The sequence below is a fragment of the Ranitomeya imitator genome, chromosome 1, assembly GCF_032444005.1.
Source record: "Ranitomeya imitator isolate aRanImi1 chromosome 1, aRanImi1.pri, whole genome shotgun sequence".
Taxonomy (NCBI): Eukaryota; Metazoa; Chordata; class Amphibia; order Anura; family Dendrobatidae; genus Ranitomeya; species Ranitomeya imitator.
Genome location: NC_091282.1, coordinates 1229691766 through 1229713891, shown reverse-complemented (window position 1 = coordinate 1229713891; position 22126 = coordinate 1229691766). Strand labels below are relative to the sequence as shown.

The 22126-nt window shown below is 48.8% G+C and overlaps 1 protein-coding gene across 1 annotated transcript in view; it reads left to right on the top strand.

Annotated features, from left to right (window-relative positions):
• Positions 1–21625, top strand: part of CYP26B1 (cytochrome P450 family 26 subfamily B member 1) — a 148003-nt gene extending 126378 nt beyond the window's left edge. Inside the window, exons 3-7 of the mRNA XM_069745122.1 lie at positions 3595–3819; positions 15941–16216; positions 17540–17695; positions 18755–19036; positions 19672–21625. Coding sequence (XP_069601223.1) covers positions 3595–3819; positions 15941–16216; positions 17540–17695; positions 18755–19036; positions 19672–20064 — 1332 coding nt within the window. The 3' untranslated portion in view covers positions 20065–21625. The remainder of the gene's footprint in view (positions 1–3594; positions 3820–15940; positions 16217–17539; positions 17696–18754; positions 19037–19671) is intronic.
• Positions 21626–22126: the final 501 nt, after the last annotated feature.

Below are 22126 nucleotides of genomic sequence, written 5' to 3'. Positions count from 1 at the left end.
CCCAGCCGTTGCAGAACTTCATCATACCCCTCAGCTGCTGCAGAACCTCAGCATACACCCCAGCCGTTGCAGAACTTCATCATACCCCTCAGCTGCTGCAGAACCTCATCATACACCCCAGCCGTTGCAGAACTTCATCATACCCCTCAGCTGCTGCAGAACCTCAGCATACACCCCAGCCGTTGCAGAACTTCATCATACCCCTCAGCTGCTGCGGAACCTCAGCATACACCCCAGCCTTTGCAGAACCTCATCATACCCCTCAGCTGCTGCGGAACCTCAGCATACACCCCAGCCATTGCAGAACTTCATCATACCCCTCAGCTGCTGCGGAACCTCAGCATACACCCCAGCCATTGCAGAACTTCATCCTACCCCTCAGCTGCTGCGGAACCTCAGCATACACCCCAGCCGTTGCAGAACTTCATCATACCCCTCAGCTGCTGCAGAACCTCAGCATACACCCCAGCCGTTGCAGAACTTCATCATACCCCTCAGCTGCTGCAGAACCTCAGCATACACCCCAGCCGTTGCAGAACTTCATCATACCCCTCAGCTGCTGCAGAACCTCAGCATACACCCCAGCCGTTGCAGAACTTCATCATACCCCTCAGCTGCTGCGGAACCTCAGCATACACCCCAGCCTTTGCAGAACCTCATCATACCCCTCAGCTGCTGCGGAACCTCAGCATACACCCCAGCCATTGCAGAACTTCATCATACCCCTCAGCTGCTGCGGAACCTCAGCATACACCCCAGCCATTGCAGAACTTCATCTTACCCCTCAGCTGCTGCGGAACCTCAGCATACACCCCAGCCATTGCAGAACTTCATTATACCCCTCAGCTGCTGCGGAACCTCATTATACGGGGTAGAGCCTTTAAGTGAAGGCTGGCGGCCCGCTGTACATGCCAGTTAACCCCTCGTGGTCTGTGCAGCGCCTCTGCGGGTTGGAGATGGGGACGGCACACAGTATTTTCCTTTTTCCACAGTCTCCATCCAAAAACAGTTGAAGGCTAAAAATACCATTTTTTTTGTATAAATTGGACTCGGGTGGAAGCGGCCGCCACATAAAGGTGGTCTTTGTGCTGCTGTGGAAATGTTGTACAAATATCTCTTTATTAATGGCACAAAAACGACTTTAATTATATTTACGCAGATCAGAAACGCGGTCCCCTGAACGGCGAGGGCTTCACAGGCGCGTCTGTCTGCCGGGCCGTTCGGGGACCGCTCTCTCTCTGCAGGCAACAGAGGCGCTTAGATTACGGCCATATTTATATTATATTAACGCTTATTTGTTTTTATGATGCCGAGCGGTGGGGGAGACGACATAATGGTACGGCCCACAGAGCGCGCAGTCATTCTTCGCGGACCTCCGCACTTCTTTTTTTATTTATCCTAAGTCGACTGGTTCACGTAAAATAATAAATAAAATACTGGAGAAACTGTGTAGGGCCGTTCTGTAAGGTCGGTGGAGGGGCGGAGGAGCTGGGAGAGCTCAAAGGACATCTTTCTGGAGGACCCAGAACGAAACGACGCCGCATGAGTCTCCTTAAAGGGGTTGTCTAGTTTTGGGGATTTCCTTTTTTTTTTTTTACTTATCTTTGCATTTGAATTGAATTAAAATCGTGTCATCATTCAGCTTTTATCAACTTTTTGCTTTTCCGCACATTCATCTTTGGTGAGGTCATAAATCAGCTGAGAAAAGCTCAGAAATAAACAGATAAAAGAGCTCCGTGTCAGACCTTCATAGTTCACTCACTGACTGATTCTCAGTAAACTCATTTTGCAGCCAGCAAAGAGCTCCGCGCAGGGGCTGCAAAAGACAAATTGTTAATTAAACCCATTTTGCAAAAAATCATTTCTAGCCCCAAGTAAAAAATAAATAAATAAAATTGTCCCCAAAGGTGAACAACCCCTTTAAGTCCTGCAGAGATGGAATGGGAATAAAGAGGATTTCTACATGTGGAGGGTGTGTTGTCAAGCAGGGGTGACGCATCGTGGTAATTTGGGAAATGGCCTACCCCTAACATAGCAGTCCCTTGGAATGATGGCCTCCGATGAATGTGTTGACGTTTTGGCTTTACTTTGGTTGATGATCTGGTCGTCCCTCTTATTTTGTCATTCTTAGGAGACTTCTGAGGTTCACTTAATTTTTTTTTTAGCCATTTTTCACACCGAGTTCCTTTATCTGCATTGAATATCGTATCCACAGAGATTGATCTCAAAGAAGGGGGCGACTAAGCTGCCAACGTTGGGGCAAAACGTCTCCATGTTAGATAGCGATTCTTCACACGTTGGCTATCCCTCTGACTACCGTCACACATGCGAGTTCAGTTTGTCCGAGCGTGCACCTGTTCCCGACACAGGGGCTTATTTCTAAATGATTGGACATATTGAAATCCAACATGCCTGATCCTTTTCCATCGGAGAAGCCGGACAGCCTCATGCACATTTGGTGGTTGGTCAAATTTAGCAGAATGGTCATTTTTGGAAAAACGTCTGATGTCCAGGAGAGGGGTAGCATAGTTGACCCCTCCAGTTGGATAAGGCCCAGAAGGCTGGTGTGTACCCGTCTCTGCAGAGCGCTCATTTTCCTATTTTTCCTGATGTGGGCAGCTTTGGTCTGTTTGTGTACTTTGTCACATTACACGCCTCGTGCTGGGACAGCCGAATAACCACAACCTCAGAGGAACACTTTCCATCATTCCAGCCTGAGGTTCCCTCTGCAGAGCATCTCCTCCAGCACCGAGCGCTGCGTCTCCCGCCCTGCGTCTGGGAAAGCTGGGACCTTCTCACTTTCAGGGAAGAGGCTCCTTTATAAGACGCCTCGCCCCAGGTTCTCCAGGGTCCTGGGCTCCTAATTGAGGCAGAAACCAACTCTGGGTTTAGAGGGAAAAACCTTGTAATCATTGAGATTGCTGCTCTGTAACCTTTCACACCCGACTGCGGCTCCGTATGTGACCCCAGACAATGCACCTTTCACTATTCCGCCTGCCAGTCTGCAGAACCAGACACATCTGTTTCTCCACGTCGCCGCGACCCTTTCGCGGCCAAACACCTACAGTCATTACACCATCCATGGTCGATGTGCCTGGGGCCAGCTGGCTGGCAGCTCCGCCGGGCACAGTGCTGCCCCTCCGGACCGACCTCATTCCCTGGGAAATGCATTAATGCGCAGGAGAAGCTTTCACTCGTAACACGGAACCTGACCCAATAGCGGAGGAGGCGTCTGAAAACGAAAAATAATAATAAAAAAACTAAATAAAAATCTGTAAAAATGGTATAAATATAATGTAAAGCTTTGTATGATATCAGTGAGTGTCAGCTCCGGGGTCCGGGCTCATAACTGGACGCTTTTTTGGCAATTTCCTGTATGTGGCAGATTATGCAGATGTTATAAAAATGGAATAATATTTACTGACCCCTTTTTTTGGCAGCTCTGTGGCGCCCTCTAGGGGAATCACGATTAATCACATTTTTGATTCCGATTAGTTACTTTTTATTTGTTTACCTCTTATTGTTTTTTCCCATTTTCCCGTTTCTTTCGCCCTCCGTCCTCACCACTTAATCCCTTCTCCATCTTTCCTCCAGGGCTCCAATTTCCAGTCCTCCAGAAGAGAAAAATATGGCAGTGTTTTCAAGACCCACCTGCTGGGCCGTCCCCTCATCAGGGTGACGGGGGCGGACAACGTCCGGAAGATCCTGATGGGCGAGCACCACCTGGTCAGCGCAGAGTGGCCCCGCAGCACCCGGATGTTACTGGGGCCAAACAGCCTGACTAACTGTATTGGAGATATCCATCGGCACAAGAGAAAGGTAGGTGGAGAACGACCGCTGCGACCATGGCCGCCCTCTTCAGTCCAGGCCTTTAGGTGACCACACACGTTAGCTCGCTGATGGCCAATCGGTCTCTCTTATGTTCTCTGACAACCGTCTGATACTTGCGGCCCCCCAACATCATCTGTCTGGGACTAGTTAAGAAGACCCCAAAGAGTTTCGTCAGCCTCAGACGACCAGGGGGTCTTTACATGGAGCATAGCGTCAGTAGGCTGCTGTAAAGCCTGAACATTATGTGGTGTCCAGGGTCTCGTGTCCTGTGGAGATATACAGTGGGGCAAAGAAGTATTTAGTCAGTCAGCAATAGTGCAAGTTCCACCACTTAAAAAGATGAGAGGCGTCTGTAATTTACATCATAGGTAGACCTCAACTATGGGAGACAAACTGAGAAAAAAAAATCCAGAAAATCACATTGTCTGTTTTTTTAACAATTTATTTGCATATTTTGGTGGAAAATAAGTATTTGGTCAGAAACAAACAATCAAGATTTCTGGCTCTCACAGACCTGTAACTTCTTCTTTAAGAGTCTCCTCTTTCCTCCACTCATTACCTGTAGTAATGGCACCTGTTTAAACTTGTTATCAGTATAAAAAGACACCTGTGCACACCCTCAAACAGTCTGACTCCAAACTCCACTATGGTGAAGACCAAAGAGCTGTCAAAGGACACCAGAAACAAAATTGTAGCCCTGCACCAGGCTGGGAAGACTGAATCTGCAATAGCCAACCAGCTTGGAGTGAAGAAATCAACAGTGGGAGCAATAATTAGAAAATGGAAGACATACAAGACCACTGATAATCTCCCTCGATCTGGGGCTCCACGCAAAATCCCACCCCGTGGGGTCAGAATGATCACAAGAACGGTGAGCAAAAATCCCAGAACCACGCGGGGGGACCTAGTGAATGAACTGCAGAGAGCTGGGACCAATGTAACAAGGCCTACCATAAGTAACACACTACGCCACCATGGACTCAGATCCTGCAGTGCCAGACGTGTCCCACTGCTTAAGCCAGTACATGTCCGGGCCCGTCTGAAGTTTGCTAGAGAGCATTTGGATGATCCAGAGGAGTTTTGGGAGAATGTCCTATGGTCTGATGAAACCAAACTGGAACTGTTTGGTAGAAACACAACTTGTCGTGTTTGGAGGAAAAAGAATACTGAGTTGCATCCATCAAACACCATACCTACTGTAAAGCATGGTGGTGGAAACATCATGCTTTGGGGCTGTTTCTCTGCAAAGGGGCCAGGACGACTCATCCGGGTACATGAAAGAATGAATGGGGCCATGTATCGTGAGATTTTGAGTGCAAACCTCCTTCCATCAGCAAGGGCATTGAAGATGAAACGTGGCTGGGTCTTTCAACATGACAATGATCCAAAGCACACCGCCAGGGCAACGAAGGAGTGGCTTCGTAAGAAGCATTTCAAGGTCCTGGAGTGGCCTAGCCAGTCTCCAGATCTCAACCCTATAGAAAACCTTTGGAGGGAGTTGAAAGTCCGTGTTGCCAAGCGAAAAGCCAAAAACATCACTGCTCTAGAGGAGATCTGCATGGAGGAATGGGCCAACATACCAACAACAGTGTGTGGCAACCTTGTGAAGACTTACAGAAAACGTTTGACCTCTGTCATTGCCAACAAAGGATATATTACAAAGTATTGAGATGAAATTTTGTTTCTGACCAAATACTTATTTTCCACCATAATATGCAAATAAATTGTTAAATAAACAGACAATGTGATTTTCTGGATTTTTTTTTTCTCAGTTTGTCTCCCATAGTTGAGGTCTACCTATGATGTAAATTACAGACGCCTCTCATCTTTTTAAGTGGTGGAACTTGCACTATTGCTGACTGACTAAATACTTTTTTGCCCCACTGTATATATATTATTACTATTTATCCCCAGGAAGCGGTTAGCATTCTCTTGCCTTTATTGGCCATGAGATAATTGATTGCGCCCCCCCCAGGTCACGGCTTAGTAGGGGCGATGCTGCTGGGAGGACCACCCTTGTGGCCAGTGGTCATTAGTCCGAGATGCTCGGAGATGAGGAGTATCCGTCAGTATTATCGGGCTTTGTTCCCACCAGCAGCGGATCGTCTGCACCGTTTCTGCCCCCAATAGGTTACTTACACTTTTTGGAAACTACGCAGTGTAAAAACCTCACCAAAATCTCATGGTGGTTCCCGAGCCTCGCCGTCCAGACTGGGGCACTCCAGGGTATTCGGACGCCCCTTTGTAATATATATATATATATATATATATTTTTTTTTTTTTGTACATTTTCACATTACAGTTCAGTCACACTAATCCAGGGGTGTGTATACTTTTAATGGGCACTCTAAGAGGGTGACTACTTTTTTTCTTCTGACACACATTCAGACAGGCTGTGGTGGGCGATGGGGACTGCGGTGGCGATGGTTTGCTGCAATGGGGGCTGCGGTGGGCGCTGGGGGCTGTGGTGGGTGATGGGTTGCTGCAGTGGGCGATGGGTCGCTGTAATGGGGGCTGCGGTGGGTGATGGGGGCTGCGGTGGGTGATGGGGGCTGCGGTGGGCGCTGTGGGTGATGGGGGCTGCGGTGGGTGATGGGGGCTGCGGTGGGCGCTGTGGGTGATGGGGGCTGCGGTGGGTGATGGGGGCTGCGGTGGGTGATGGGGGCTGCGGTGGGTGATGGGGGCTGCGGTGGGTGATGGGGGCTGTGATGGGGGCTGCGGTGGGTGATGGGGGCTGCGGTGGGTGATGAGGCTGCGGTGGGTGATGGGGGCTGCCGTGGGTGATGGGGGCTGCCGTGGGTGATGGGGGCTGCGGTGGGTGATGGGGGCTGCGGTGGGCGCTGTGGGTGATGGGGGCTGCGGTGGGTGATGGGGGCTGCGGTGGGTGATGGGGGCTGCCGTGGGTGATGGGGGCTGCGGTGGGTGATGGGGGCTGCGGTGGGTGATGGGGGCTGTGATGGGGGCTGCGGTGGGTGATGGGGGCTGCGGTGGGTGATGAGGCTGCGGTGGGTGATGGGGGCTGCCGTGGGTGATGGGGGCTGCCGTGGGTGATGGGGTCTGCGGTGGGTGATGGGGGCTGCGGTGGGTGATGGGGGCTGCGGTGGGCGCTGTGGGTGATGGGGGCTGCGGTGGGTGATGGGGGGCTGCGGTGGGTGATGGGGGCTGCGGTGGGTGATGGGGGCTGCGGTGGGTGATGGGGGCTGCGGTGGGTGATGAGGCTGCCGTGGGTGATGGGGGCTGCCGTGGGTGATGGGGGCTGCCGTGGGTGATGGGGGCTGCCGTGGGTGATGGGGGCTGCGGTGGGTGATGGGGCTGCGGTGGGTGATGGGGCTGCGGTGGGTGATGGGGGCTGTGATGGGGGCTGCGGTGGGTGATGGGGGCTGCGGTGGGTGATGAGGCTGCGGTGGGTGATGGGGGCTGTGATGGGGGATGGGGTTGTGGTGGGTGATGGGGGGCTGCGGTGGGTGATGGGGGGGCTGCGGTGGGTGATGGGGGCTGCGGTGGGCGATGGGGGCTGCGATGGGTGATGGGGGCTGTGGTGGGCGATGGGGCTGTGGTGGGTGATGGGGGCTGCGGTGGGTGATGGGGGCTGCGGTGGGTGATGGGGGCTGCGGTGGGTGATGGGGCTGCGGTGGGTGATGGGGGCTGTGATGGGGGCTGCGGTGGGTGATGAGGCTGCGGTGGGTGATGGGGGCTGTGATGGGTGATGGGGTTGTGGTGGGTGATGGGGGCTGTGGTGGGCGATGGGGCTGTGGTGGGTGATGGGGGCTGCGGTGGGTGATGGGGGCTGCGGTGGGTGATGGGGGCTGCGGTGGGTGATGGGGCTGCGGTGGGTGATGGGAGCTGCGGTGGGCGCTGTGGGTGATGGGGGCTGCGGTGGGTGATGGGGCTGCGGTGGGTGATGGGGCTGCGGTGGGTGATGGGGGCTGCGGTGGGCGCTGTGGGTGATGGGGGCTGCGGTGGGTGATGGGGGCTGCGGTGGGTGATGGGGGCTGCGGTGGGTGATGGGGGCTGCGGTGGGTGATGGGGGCTGTGATGGGGGCTGCGGTGGGTGATGGGGGCTGCGGTGGGTGATGAGGCTGCCGTGGGTGATGGGGGCTGCCGTGGGTGATGGGGGCTGCGGTGGGTGATGGGGCTGCGGTGGGTGATGGGGCTGCGGTGGGTGATGGGGGCTGTGATGGGGGCTGCGATGGGTGATGGGGGCTGCGGTGGGTGATGAGGCTGCGGTGGGTGATGGGGGCTGTGATGGGGGATGGGGTTGTGGTGGGTGATGGGGGGCTGCGGTGGGTGATGGGGGGCTGCGGTGGGCGATGGGGGCTGCGATGGGTGATGGGGGCTGTGGTGGGCGATGGGGCTGTGGTGGGTGATGGGGGCTGCGGTGGGTGATGGGGGCTGCGGTGGGTGATGGGGGCTGCGGTGGGTGATGGGGGCTGCGGTGGGTGATGGGGGCTGCGGTGGGTGATGGGGCTGCGGTGGGTGATGGGGGCTGTGATGGGGGCTGCGGTGGGTGATGAGGCTGCGGTGGGTGATGGGGGCTGTGATGGGTGATGGGGTTGTGGTGGGTGATGGGGGCTGTGGTGGGCGATGGGGCTGTGGTGGGTGATGGGGGCTGCGGTGGGTGATGGGGGCTGCGGTGGGTGATGGGGGCTGCGGTGGGTGATGGGGCTGCGGTGGGTGATGGGGGCTGTGATGGGGGCTGCGGTGGGCGATGGGGGCTGCGATGGGTGATGGGGGCTGTGGTGGGCGATGGGGCTGTGGTGGGTGATGGGGGCTGCGGTGGGTGATGGGGGCTGCGGTGGGTGATGGGGGCTGCGGTGGGTGATGGGACTGCGGTGGGTGATGGGGGCTGTGATGGGGGCTGCGGTGGGTGATGAGGCTGCGGTGGGTGATGGGGCTGTGGTGGGCGATGGGGCTGTGGTGGGCGATGGGGCTGTGGTGGGCGATGGGGCTGTGGTGGGTGATGGGGGCTGTGATGGGGGCTGCGGTGGGTGATGGGGGCTGCGGTGGGTGATGGGGCTGCGGTGGGTGATGGGGGCTGCGGTGGGTGATGGGGCTGCGGTGGGTGATGGGGGCTGTGATGGGTGATGGGGTTGTGGTGGGTGATGGGGCTGTGGTGGGCGATGGGGCTGTGGTGGGTGATGGGGGCTGCGGTGGGTGATGAGGCTGCGGTGGGTGATGGGGGCTGTGATGGGTGATGGGGTTGTGGTGGGTGATGGGGGCTGTGGTGGGCGATGGGGCTGTGGTGGGCGATGGGGCTGTGGTGGGTGATGGGGGCTGCGGTGGGTGATGGGGGGCTGCGGTGGGCGATGGGGGCTGCGGTGGGTGATGGGGGGCTGCGGTGGGCGATGGGGCTGCGGTTGCTTAGTCTTTTCTGGGCTCCATGTGATACTTTCTCTGCACTGACACACTGTAACAAACTATCAGCGGGTGATCTGTGCTGCTGCTGTGTCTGGACTGGATACAGTTGTTGCGAACCCTCAGCTGTGAGAAGGTCCCATTATCACTGTCATTGCCGACCTCCTCCGCCGCACGGTGTGACTGTGTCTGTAGATGAACTGTCTGCCATCCTGGGGGGATCCGGGGGTCTGAGGAGCCCGAGCTCACAGCAGAAGCCCCAGCCGTGAATGCAGGAGACTGAGGCGTGGGGCACTGAAGGGTTAATCGCGGAGGTTTCCCCGGTGGTCCCCACTGAGTTTGCTGGCAGCGGCCGCACAATAGCCGCCCCCTCTATACGGCTCCCGGCGGCGGCGGCGGCGGCTGCGCTACCAGCGGCACGTGCGGCCTGAACTGCAGTAACCCGGCGCGGACCCGCCTCACCCTCCGCTTAAAGCGGCAATCCCTCCTGCGCAGCCGCCGGGCGCGGGCTCCTATTTATATCCCGGCAGAAAACACCCGGCCCAGATCTCCGCCAAGAAGCGTCATAGAAACAGTCCTATGTCAGAGGAGCCCGGCCTGAGACTGTAAGATTGCGAGGAAGGAGGAGAACCTCCCAGAACTTCTCCAGAACCTCCCAGAACTTCTCCAGAACCTCCCAGAACTTCTCCAGAACCTCTAACTTCTCCAGAACCTCTAATAACTTCTCCAGAACTTCGCCAGAACCTCTAATAGCTTCTCCAGAACTTCTCCAGAACCTCTAATAACTTCTCCAGAACTTCTCCAGAACCTCTAATAACTTCTCCAGAACTACTCCTGAACCTCCCAGAACTTCACAGAACTCCACAACCTCCCAGATCTTCTCCTGAACTTTCCAGAACTTCCCCCAAACCTCCCCAGAATTCCAGAACTTCTGCAGAACTTGTCCAAAACCTCCCCAGAACTTCTCCAGAACCTCTGATAACTTCTCCAGAACCTCTGATAACCTCCTCAGAACTTCTCCAGAACCCCTCAGAACTTCTACAGAACCTCTGTAGAACTTGTACAAAACTTCCCCAGAAATTCTACAGAACCTCTGTAGTTCCTAGAACCTCTCCAGAACATCCCCAGAATTTAGTCAGAACCCTCAATAACTTCTCCAGAACATCTCCAGAACAGAACCTCCCATAACTTCTACAGAACCTCTGCAGAACTTACCCAAAACTTCCCCAGAACGCCAGATCCTCCCAGAACTTCTCCATGCCTTCCCATAAACTTCTCCAGATCCTCCCAGAACTTCCTCAGAACTTCCCCAGAACGTCTCCAGATCTGACGTTACACATCAGCACAATACACACTGCTACATCGTGCAGAAGGACACGGCGTGTGCCAGGATAGTAGCAATGAGTTTATAACGATAATGTCATGGCCGGTGGTTGGGCCATTTGTACATGATGCTTTTTTCTACGTTGACTGATGACTTGTGTGGGAATCCGCACTCCCGGGGCCGGCGCTGCATGGCGTCTTACATCACATTGCACAATATTCCGTCTAAGTTCCATCTATATTCGGGGCTCCGGCAGTGTCCTAATGGCAGCTCAGCCTGGCAGCGATGGGTGCAGGACAATGCGTCATAGCAAAAGTGATAGTGATCAGAGGAGATCAGAGCGCTGGACTATAGTGATCAGAGGAGATCAGAGCGCTGTACTATAGTGATCAGAGGAGACCAGAGCGCTGTACTATAGTGATCAGAAGAGATCAGAGCGCTGTACTATAGTGATCAGAGGAGATCAGAGCGCTGTACTATAGTAATCAGAAGAGATCAGAGCGCTGGACTGTAGTAATCAGAAGAGATCAGAGCGCTGGACTATAGTAATCAGAAGAGATCAGAGCGCTGTACTATAGTGATCAGAGGAGATCAGAGCGCTGTACTATAGTAATCAGAAGAGATCAGAGCGCTGGACTGTAGTGATCAGAGGAGACCAGAGCGCTGTACTATAGTAATCAGAAGAGATCAGAGCGCTGTACTATAGTGATCAGAGGAGACCAGAGCGCTGTACTATAGTAATCAGAAGAGATCAGAGCGCTGTACTATAGTGATCAGAGGAGATCAGAGCGCTGTACTATAGTAATCAGAAGAGATCAGAGCGCTGTACTATAGTGATCAGAGGAGATCAGAGCGCTGTACTATAGTAATCAGAAGAGATCAGAGCGCTGTACTATAGTGATCAGAGGAGACCAGAGCGCTGTACTATAGTGATCAGAAGAGATCAGAGCGCTGTACTATAGTGATCAGAGGAGATCAGAGCGCTGTACTATAGTAATCAGAAGAGATCAGAGCGCTGGACTGTAGTGATCAGAGGAGACCAGAGCGCTGTACTATAGTAATCAGAAGAGATCAGAGCGCTGGACTATAGTGATCAGAGGAGATCAGAGCGCTGTACTATAGTGATCAGAGGAGATCAGAGCGCTGTACTATAGTAATCAGAAGAGATCAGAGCGCTGGACTGTAGTGATCAGAGGAGACCAGAGCGCTGTACTGTAGTAATCAGAAGAGATCAGAGCGCTGGACTATAGTGATCAGAGGAGATCAGAGCGCTGTACTATAGTGATCAGAGGAGACCAGAGCGCTGTACTATAGTGATCAGAGGAGATCAGAGCGCTGGACTATAGTGATCAGAAGAGATCAGAGCGCTGTACTATAGTGATCAGAGGAGACCAGAGCGCTGTACTATAGTAATCAGAAGAGATCAGAGCGCTGGACTATAGTGATCAGAGGAGACCAGAGCGCTGTACTATAGTGATCAGAAGAGATCAGAGCGCTGTACTATAGTGATCAGAGGAGACCAGAGCGCTGTACTATAGTGATCAGAGGAGAGCAGAGTGCTGTACTATAGTGATCAGAGGAGACCAGAGCGCTGTACTATAGTAATCAGAAGAGATCAGAGCGCTGGACTATAGTGATCAGAGGAGACCAGAGCGCTGTACTATAGTGATCAGAGCGCTGTACTATAGTGATCAGAGGAGACCAGAGCGCTGTACTATAGTAATCAGAAGAGATCAGAGCGCTGGACTATAGTGATCAGAGGAGATCAGAGCGCTGTACTATAGTGATCAGAGGAGATCAGAGCGCTGGACTATAGTAATCAGAAGAGATCAGAGCGCTGTACTATAGTAATCAGAAGAGATCAGAGCGCTGTACTATAGTGATCAGAGGAGACCAGAGTGCTGTACTATAGTGATCAGAGGAGATCAGAGCGTTGTACTATAGTGATCAGAGGAGACCAGAGCGCTGTACTATAGTAATCAGAAGAGATCAGAGCGCTGGACTATAGTGATCAGAAGAGATCAGAGCGCTGGACTATAGTGATCAGAAGAGATCAGAGCGCTGGACTATAGTGATCAGAGTAGATCAGAGCGCTGTACTATAGTGATCAGAGGAGATCAGAGCGCTGGACTATAGTAATCAGAAGAGATCAGAGCGCTGGACTATAGTGATCAGAGGAGATCAGAGCGCTGTACTATAGTGATCAGAAGAGATCAGAGCGCTGTACTATAGTGATCAGAAGAGATCAGAGCGCTGTACTATAGTGATCAGAGGAGAGCAGAGCGCTGGACTATAGTGATCAGAGGAGAGCAGAGCGCTGTACTATAGTGATCAGAGGAGATCAGAGCGCTGTACTATAGTGATCAGAGGAGATCAGAGCGCTGGACTATAGTAATCAGAAGAGATCAGAGCGCTGGACTATAGTGATCAGAGGAGATCAGAGCGCTGTACTATAGTGATCAGAAGAGATCAGAGCGCTGTACTATAGTGATCAGAGGAGATCAGCGTGCTGTACTATAGTGATCAGAGGAGAGCAGAGTGCTGTACTATAGTGATAAGAGGAGATCAGAGCTTTAGACTATAGTGATCAGAAGAGATCAGAGCGCTGTACTATAGTGATCAGAAGAGATCAGAGCGCTGTACTATAGTGATCAGAGGTGATCAGAGCGCTGTACTATAGTGATCAGAGGAGAGCAGAGTGCTGTACTATAGTGATCAGAGGAGAGCAGAGCGTTGTACTATAGTGATCAGAAGAGATCAGAGCTTTGTACTATAGCGATCAGAGGAGATCAGAGCGCTGTACTATAGTGATCAGAAGAGATCAGAACGTTGTACTATAGTGATCAGAGGAGATCAGAGCGTTGTACTATAGTGATCAGAGGAGATCAGAGCGCTGTACTATAGTGATCAGAGGAGATCAGAGCTTTGGACTATAGTGATCAGAAGAGATCAGAGCGTTGTACTATAGTGAGCAGAGGAGATCAGAGCTTTGGACTGTAGTGATCAGAAGAGATCAGAGCGCTGTACTATAGTGATCAGAGGAGATCAGAGCGTTGTACTATAGTGATCAGAGGAGATCAGAGCGCTGTACTATAGTGATCAGAGCGCTGTACTATAGTGATCAGAGGAGATCAGAGCTTTGGACTATAGTGATCAGAAGAGATCAGAGCGTTGTACTATAGTGAGCAGAGGAGATCAGAGCTTTGGACTGTAGTGATCAGAAGAGATCAGAGCGCTGTACTATAGTGATCAGAGGAGATCAGAGCGTTGTACTATAGTGATCAGAAGAGATCAGAGCGCTGTACTATAGTGACCAGAGAAGAGCAGAGTGCTGTACTATAGTGATCAGAGGAGAGCAGAGTGCTGAACTATAGTGATCAGAGGAGATCAGAGCGCTGGACTATAGTGATCAGAAGAGATCAGAGCTTTGGACTTTAGTGATCAGAGGAGATGAGAGCATTGTACTGTAGTGATCAGAAGAGATCAGAGCTTTGGACTATAGTGATCAGAGGAGATCAGAGCGCTGTACTATAGTGATCAGAGGAGATGAGAGCATTGTACTGTAGTGATCAGAAGAGATCAGAGCTTTGGACTATAGTGATCAGAGGAGATAAGAGCTTTGGACTTTAGTGATCAGAGGAGATGAGAGCGTTGTACTGTAGTGATCAGAGGAGATCAGAGCTTTGGACTATAGTGATCAGAGGAGATCAGAGTGCTGTACTATAGTGATCAGAGGAGATCAGAGCGCTGGACTATAGTGATCAGAAGAGATCAGAGCTTTGGACTTTAGTGATCAGAGGAGATAAGAGCATTGGACTGTAGTGATCAGAGGAGATCAGAGCGCTGTACTGTAGTGATCAGAGGTGATCAGAGCGCTGTACTATAGTGATCAGAAGAGATCAGAGCTTTGTACTATAGTGATCAGAAGAGATCAGAGCTTTGGACTTTAGTGATCAGAGGAGATGAGAGCATTGTACTGTAGTGATCAGAAGAGATCAGAGCTTTGGACTATATTGATCAGAGGAGATCAGAGCGCTGTACTATAGTGATCAGAAGAGATCAGAGCTTTGGACTTTAGTGATCAGAGGAGATGAGAGCATTGTACTGTAGTGATCAGAAGAGATCAGAGCTTTGGACTATAGTGATCAGAGGAGATAAGAGCTTTGGACTGTAGTGATCAGAGGAGATGAGAGCGTTGTACTTTAGTGATCAGAGGAGATCAGAGCTTTGGACTGTAGTGATCAGAGGAGATCTACAGCGTCCTGATGTTACAGCATAGTGGATGGGGTTTCAAGAAATCCCATCTCCACTATGCGTGCACAGATGCCTGCGGCTAACCCGCGGAGACGGACATGCAGCGTATCTTTCCAGACCGCAGCATGTCTATTTAGCGGAGACGTTCAGTCTCTGTAAGATAAATCCCACCCATACAATGTATTGGGCGCTGTGATTCCACACGGTTTAATGATCACATGTGGAATCACCTGCGTTCAAAAGCCGACAGCGGACATGTGCCGAGTCCATAGCGCTGCCGATTCCTGACCGTGGGAACGTACCCTAACTAACCCAGCAGAAAGACTCCATCACTGTCAGTGTCACAGCGGCAGCCGTTCCTCCATTGTACACTAGGGGGTGCACTTCTCACGGAGCACCTAGCTGGACCGACGCTGCGGACATGCGTATATTATAGGACGAGGAGGGTTTTTCTGAAAAGGTCGTATTCTTACGTGATTTTCTCCGTCATTCTAATTCTCTCCATAGATTCTTTATGGGAAGCAGAGTTGTTACAAGGTTTTCTCGCCTTTTCGTGACTGTAGGTCATTAGTTTCTAGTGTTGGCTCTTTATTTTGCCAGTAGATAGCATATTGCCATATATATGTATAATATTGGGGACTGAAGACTTTACAACCGATTTAAGACCTACTGCCCGTGTTCCCTCCACAGTCCATATAGGAGACGCTCTTGGAAAGGTTTAGTCACTGACTACTGGGGTCTCTCAATTATAGAATAGACAGACATGATATCTGCCCAAACCTCGGTAAACAGGAGCATTGTGAAAACCGGGCTGGAGCCAGGAAAGTCTTACATTTACTGACGGCTGCTGACTTGTGGGGAAATTCTTCGATTCATACATTGCTTATGTTTCTTACGAGGTCAGACTGACAAATATCCTGCCGTAGTTTGGTCTTCTGCTCTCGGGGCAGTCATGTTTCAAGAAGCTGAACTTTACTTTGGCACCAGTCTTTCCAAGCTTTTATTAGATTTTGGCTCATCTGTTCCCAAGCAACCATGTAGGATCGCTACCCCCGTGCCAGACTTGGCACCCTGGTGGCGGAGTAGGCGTTACCGCTGGCCACATTGCTGTGTTGTGTTTTGTTGTGAGTGAGTCTACAAAATGTAACTAATTGTATCATTGTTTATTATTCAAAGGTGTTCTCAAAAATATTCAGCCACGAGGCTTTGGAGACCTACCTTCCGAAAATACAGCTGGTGATCCAAGACACTTTGAGGGTGTGGAGCAGTCACCCAGGATCTGTCAACGTCTACTGTGAGGCCCAGAAGTTGACTTTCCGTTTGGCAATCCGAGTCCTGCTGGGATTCAGACTCTCTGATGAAGAACTCAACCATCTGTTCCAGGTGTTTCAGCAGTTTGTCGAGAATGTCTTCTCTTTACCGGTGGACCTGCCATTTAGTGGCTACCGAAGGGTAAGTGTCCCTATAAACCATTGGTGTCATCTTGTGGGTTTTAGATTCTCAACCCTCTAGATTTGAGGATATCAGTCCATAGTAATCTTCATCATCATTAGATCTAAGTCTCCTGTGGGTTCTCGATTCTCAACCCTCTAGATTTGAGGATATCAATTCTTAGTAATCATACATGTTAGTAGTCATGTCTCCAGTCTGTTCTAGATTCTCAACCCTCTAGATATTGAGGATATCAGTCGATAGTAATCATCGTCATTGTATTCAGGTCTCAGATGGGTTCTAGATTCTCAATCCTCCATATTTTGAGGTTATCAGTCCATAGCAATCATCATACATTGTATCCAGGCCTCCTGTAGGTTCTAAATTCTCAACCCTCTAAATTTGAGGATATCCATCCCTAGTAATTATCATTGTATTCGGGTCTCAGGTGGCTGCTTCTAGATTCTGAACCTTGTAGATTTGAGGAAATCCATCCAAGGTAATCATCATCATTGTATTCAGGTCTCGGGTGGATTCTTGATTCTCAACCTCTAGATTTAAGGATATCTAATAATCATATATCATTGAATTCTAATCTCCTGTAGGTTGTAGATTTTCATCCCTCTTGGTTTGAGAATATCAGTCCATAGTTATCATCGTTATTATATCCAGGTCTCCTGTGGGTTCTAGATTTGCCTCCCCCTTGATCTGAGGATCATGATAATGACATATTGATAATTAGAGGGAACTTGTTTAATATCTGGTGTCCACAGAAGCATTCATTCTTCTGCCCATCTTGCTATGTAACATCTCCACCAAGAATCAGACAGTGATGGTAAAGGTTGGGGTTTGGTTTGTGGATGAAATTACCGTTTATGGTTAGAAGACAAACCAACAAGGTGACACTGCTTGTAACACAGTCCAGAGAACGACCACTGGTGAAGCGACACACTGATTACCTAACGTATTGCCATGTTGAAATGTTCTCACTACGGTTAAAGAATCCTTATTTGTGAGGATGATGAAAAATTCTTTCCTCTAGGTATGCCCCCTAGTTTGTGAACTAATGTCCCAACACTAACCTCACCCAGACTTAGGTTGATTGTCGTGAAGCCATAGTAACCTAATGATAAAAACATGTGAAGTACATAATTAGAAGACATTGGTGGCATCCTTGGTGGCCCTTCTGCTCCACGGGAGGTTCCTGGCCTCCCTGAGCTCGCCTTAGGACCATAATACTAAAAGGGGGTTAATGTCGACCAGTTAGTTGAGCCCATATTGACTCATATTTGCCTCTCACCTTTGACATCTTGGTTTGACTGTCATGTTCTTTGTCTTCCATAGGGCATTCAAGCTCGAGAGACTTTACTGAAGGGCCTGGAAAAAGCTATCCAGGAGAAACTGCAGAACACGCAGGGGAAGGACTATACCGATGCCTTAGATGTGTTGATCGAAAGCGGGAAGGAGCATGGAAACGAGCTGACCATGCAAGAGCTGAAGGTAAGGCGCTATCAATGAATACACTTTTCCCGTAGATTATGACACTTGACTCTACTGTGGACATGGCTTCCACTTAGAAATACTTACAACTATGACCAATGTGTTATCATGTGTTAGATACAAATCCCAAGCAGAAGTCGTTCTGTAATTTTACATTAACCTATTAGAATTTCAATTTTAACTTTTGACTTTCGAGAAGAAAAATTTCCCACAATCGCTAAGATAAGTTCTGTGGTTGGGTATTGGTAAAACTCATAAACTTGACCACTTGTGGCTAAGATATTCAGAAGCTGTGTAAATGATGGGCTTGTCCACCTTTGGGGACAGTTGTTTTTATTTAAATGCATGTATTTGGGGGCTAAAAATAATTTTTGTCTCATTAAAAAAAGTTGCGCCATTTTGGCCTCCCAGGCTCTTTGTTTCTCTGCACATTCAGTTTTGATGTGGTCTGTGGCCATAAATCAGTTTCAAGCCGATAGAAGATTTAGCGACGCTCCCTTTGTGGACCATCAAAATGAGATTCTCGGTTAATTAATTCTGCAGTCGTTAATAAACAGTACAATTTTTTTTTTATTGTAAATAAATTTTAGTTAAAAAAAAAGTACATGCTTTTAGGTTAGGAAAAAGAAAATGTTCCCCATTGATGGACAAGTAAAAGATCCTGGCTGTTCTTCTCGTGAGGTTGGGGAGAAGGTCTCCTGCTTGTTCTTGTCTCAGAGTCGAATGGCAGGAGATTAGCGAGTTCAGTGTTGGATTCAGATCTGGTTACATCATATGACGGTGATGGTAGACGCCATAAATCAATTACATGTTAAGGAATCTTACTCGGCTCTTGCCCAAATCGATATCCGTGCCAAGTATCTAGACCGGTTGTTGAATGCCAAACCCTGTAGAAAGACGGGTGATTTCTTGAACACACATTTTCCATCACTTGGACATCGAGATGGTGAAATGTCCATGGAATTACCCAGGTCAACCAACAACCATAAATACTTTTGTCTCGAAGATGTTGGAAATCTGTTCTCATAAACCTTTCCTTTTTTTTCTCTCCGTTCTTAGGATGCTACCCTGGAACTGATATTTGCAGCTTACGCCACCACAGCCAGTGCCAGCACCTCACTTATTATGCAACTTCTCAAGCACCCTGCAGTGTTGGAAAAGCTGAGAGAGGAACTAAGAGGGAATGGGATCCTCCATAATGGCTGTGTCTGTGAAGGGGCTTTACGTGTGGACACCATCAGCAGTTTGCATTACCTGGACTGCGTCATTAAGGAGTTGCTGAGGCTCTTCAGTCCTATCTCGGGGGGCTATCGGACCGTGCTGCAAACCTTTGAGTTGGATGTAAGTATTTCTAATGAACAGGAGCAAACAACAGCGTAAAAGAACATTTAAGAAAAAAAAAAGTTTGGCTTTGTTTAAATGTTTGCTTTACTACTTGGCTTTGGTAGTAAGGTATCCGGTTCTTGTTGAGGAGATCTAGCTGGTAGATGGAGACTCCACGGAAAAAAATGCAACTTACGGGAGAAAAATATGTCTGTAGCACCAGCTATAGGTAGTCACCTTAAAGTCAGTCTGTTGAAGCCTATTAGAGAGCTCTTTGGGGGTCCTTTCTGCCTATATGTGGCAATTGAGAGATTTTTCTTCCTCCTGTAGGACAGCAAATTTGCATAATTTTTCCCATGGACGATTGCTTGTAAGACTTTCGGCACTAGTTGTATCTTCTCATTGAAAACCAGTACCCTTCTCTCTCTTGAGCTGCTTCAAAGACATGTCATCCATCCAATCAGAACCTGTACCCCTGGATGTCTGGTTTGGTTATATTCCTAGTTTCAAGGCTCTTCATGGGTCAAGCATTGACTGAAAGGGTAGATAAGGATTTTTCCGTCTGTTATTTTGCATACATCTGTATATAATTATATCCACGGCCATATCTTAGCCAATTCTAACCGGAGCAATTGTTTTTTTCCCATTCACAGGGCTTCCAAATTCCAAAAGGATGGAGCGTTATGTACAGCATCAGAGACACACATGACACAGCTCCGGTCTTCAAAGATGTTGACGTTTTCGACCCCGATCGCTTTGGACAAGATCGCACAGAAGACAAAGATGGCAGGTTCCATTATTTGCCATTTGGTGGCGGAGTACGGAACTGCTTGGGCAAACAACTGGCCAAACTTTTCTTGAAGACCTTGGCGATAGAATTGGCCAGCATGAGCAGGTTTGAACTGGCGACCAGAACTTTTCCAAAAGTCATGCCAGTTCCTGTGGTCCATCCAGCTGGCGAACTAAAAGTCAGATTTTATGGACTTGATTCCAACCAAAATGAAATCGTGACGGAGACAGAAGCCATGTTGGGAGCCACAGTGTAGCCTTCAGTTTCTTGTTTGAACCATCGAGGAGAAGAGAAAAATGGAAAATAAGCACACAATCAACAATCAGAGCTACACAGTAATGACCAAGACAAATATATCCATAAGACTAACTTAAGTATACCGAACCACCAAACCATGAATATATCTCTGTGGAATGCTTAACTTAAATATCTTAACATGTATACTTTACGGATCCAGGTCCTGTATTTATGAATCCTGCTGCAAAGAAGGACATTTGGAGAACACCAGCTGGAGGTGGACTTCTCAAAGGGGTCATTGCCAAGCTGGTTGGTCTCCTCATTGAGATATTCTTGGATGGTCTCCGGCTGTTTACGAGACTTTCCCTTAAAGTTGCTTTTTCATCCTTATTCCAAAATCCTATTTCAGTGTTACACAATCAGGGATACCAGGGTTTTCCTACTGTTTTTTTCTAAACCTGCCTTATTGTAAAAAAAAATACCTTTTTGACGTAAGCATACTGTGATGGGTCAATATATTGAGTGTTTTACAAAATGCTAGGAGTTATTGAGTTTACATTAGGATCTAGAGAAGCATGACCCAGAAAAATCACTGGAAGCACAGAATGTTCTTTCCAATAAGGTGTACAAGATGAAGCTAAAGGTGGACACCACTGATAGGTCTTCTTCTCCCCCATCCCGTTCTAGCACTTTGGTGATTAACATGGTTGGACCAAGTAGTTTTCAAAGTTCCATAGCTCGTCAGGCTGAAAAAGCCTTGGGTCTATCCAGTTCAGACTTTTTCTCCTGCAATGTTGACCCAGAGGAAACTTTCTTTAGCTAAGAGAAAAAATTCCTTCCCGACTCCAAAGATGTCCAATCTACAGGAAGGAGGTCCATGCTGCTGGGAGTCATAAATAAGGAAATATACATTTAGCACATGATGAGTTATCTGTTTGAGAAAAATTTGAGATCTCTAGATTTAGAGGCCAGTGCCTTAACTGAACCAGGTCTTATCGACCCACTTTTCTGGTTGAGCCAGTGTGTTTACCCAAAGAGCCGTCCACCAGTAGAGTGTTCGGACTCAGTGATCTGATTATTTTGCCTCTACAACATTCCGATTTCTTGTAGTTCAGTGGCCTTTCCTTTAATGCCCTTTACACACAGATTTTACAACAAACATTGCTGATGGCTTCATCCATGCTTTGTTGGACCAGTCTTTCAGATACTTCACTCGTTTTACATGTGCTCCCGAATTTTTTTTTTTTTTTACCAAACTATTGAGTCATCACAGAGGAACCCATAGCTAATTCTCCATGTGGAACTAAGGCTGCAGTCATAGTTCTTGAGTTTTCCAAGCATTTAATTGTCACATTCCAGAATTCTTGTTCCTAAATCCCTATATAAATATTTAACTCTATAATTCCATCCCCTTTTTTCTGCTTCTAAAGTAGTATTGATCCATTGGTATCTGGGTCTCTGGGTCGTCTATTGAGCTCAAACCAAGGAGCAGAATCCCTCAGCTTAACTCCCCAAGAGTGGTGTACAGGTTCAATAGAAAGTCTGGGACCCAATTATCAGTTGTGTTTTGTTTTTTTTTAATTTAAGCTACTTTTCTATTTTTTTGTCTCATGGTATTGTTTTTTTTTTTATTTATGTCAAATTCTACCAAGTAGCACATGTGGTTCATGAATAGAGTTGAGCAAATTTTTCAAAATTCAGTTCCGATTACGATTGGTGGTGAACATTGTTTTTAGAATATTCGCCGAACACAGCCGAACGTCAATGTGAGTAGAAATGAACGATTATGTTCGGAATCGATCGTCAAACATAAATTCGGCACCAATATGGCACGAATATGGCAACTTCAGATTTGGCAACCCATTCCGAACATATCCACTCAACTCTATTCATGAACTGTGCATCAGATCAAAAACACATTTTATTTTTTTTTTTACATCAAAAAGTCACGTGTTCTGCTAGAATGTCATCAAATTTCCACACAAAAAAAAAATTCATACGTACATAAAATTACTTTAGTGGAGAGTCCGGTACATTTGCGTAAAAAAAAAAAAAGTGAAAACTTTTTAAAAAGTCACTAT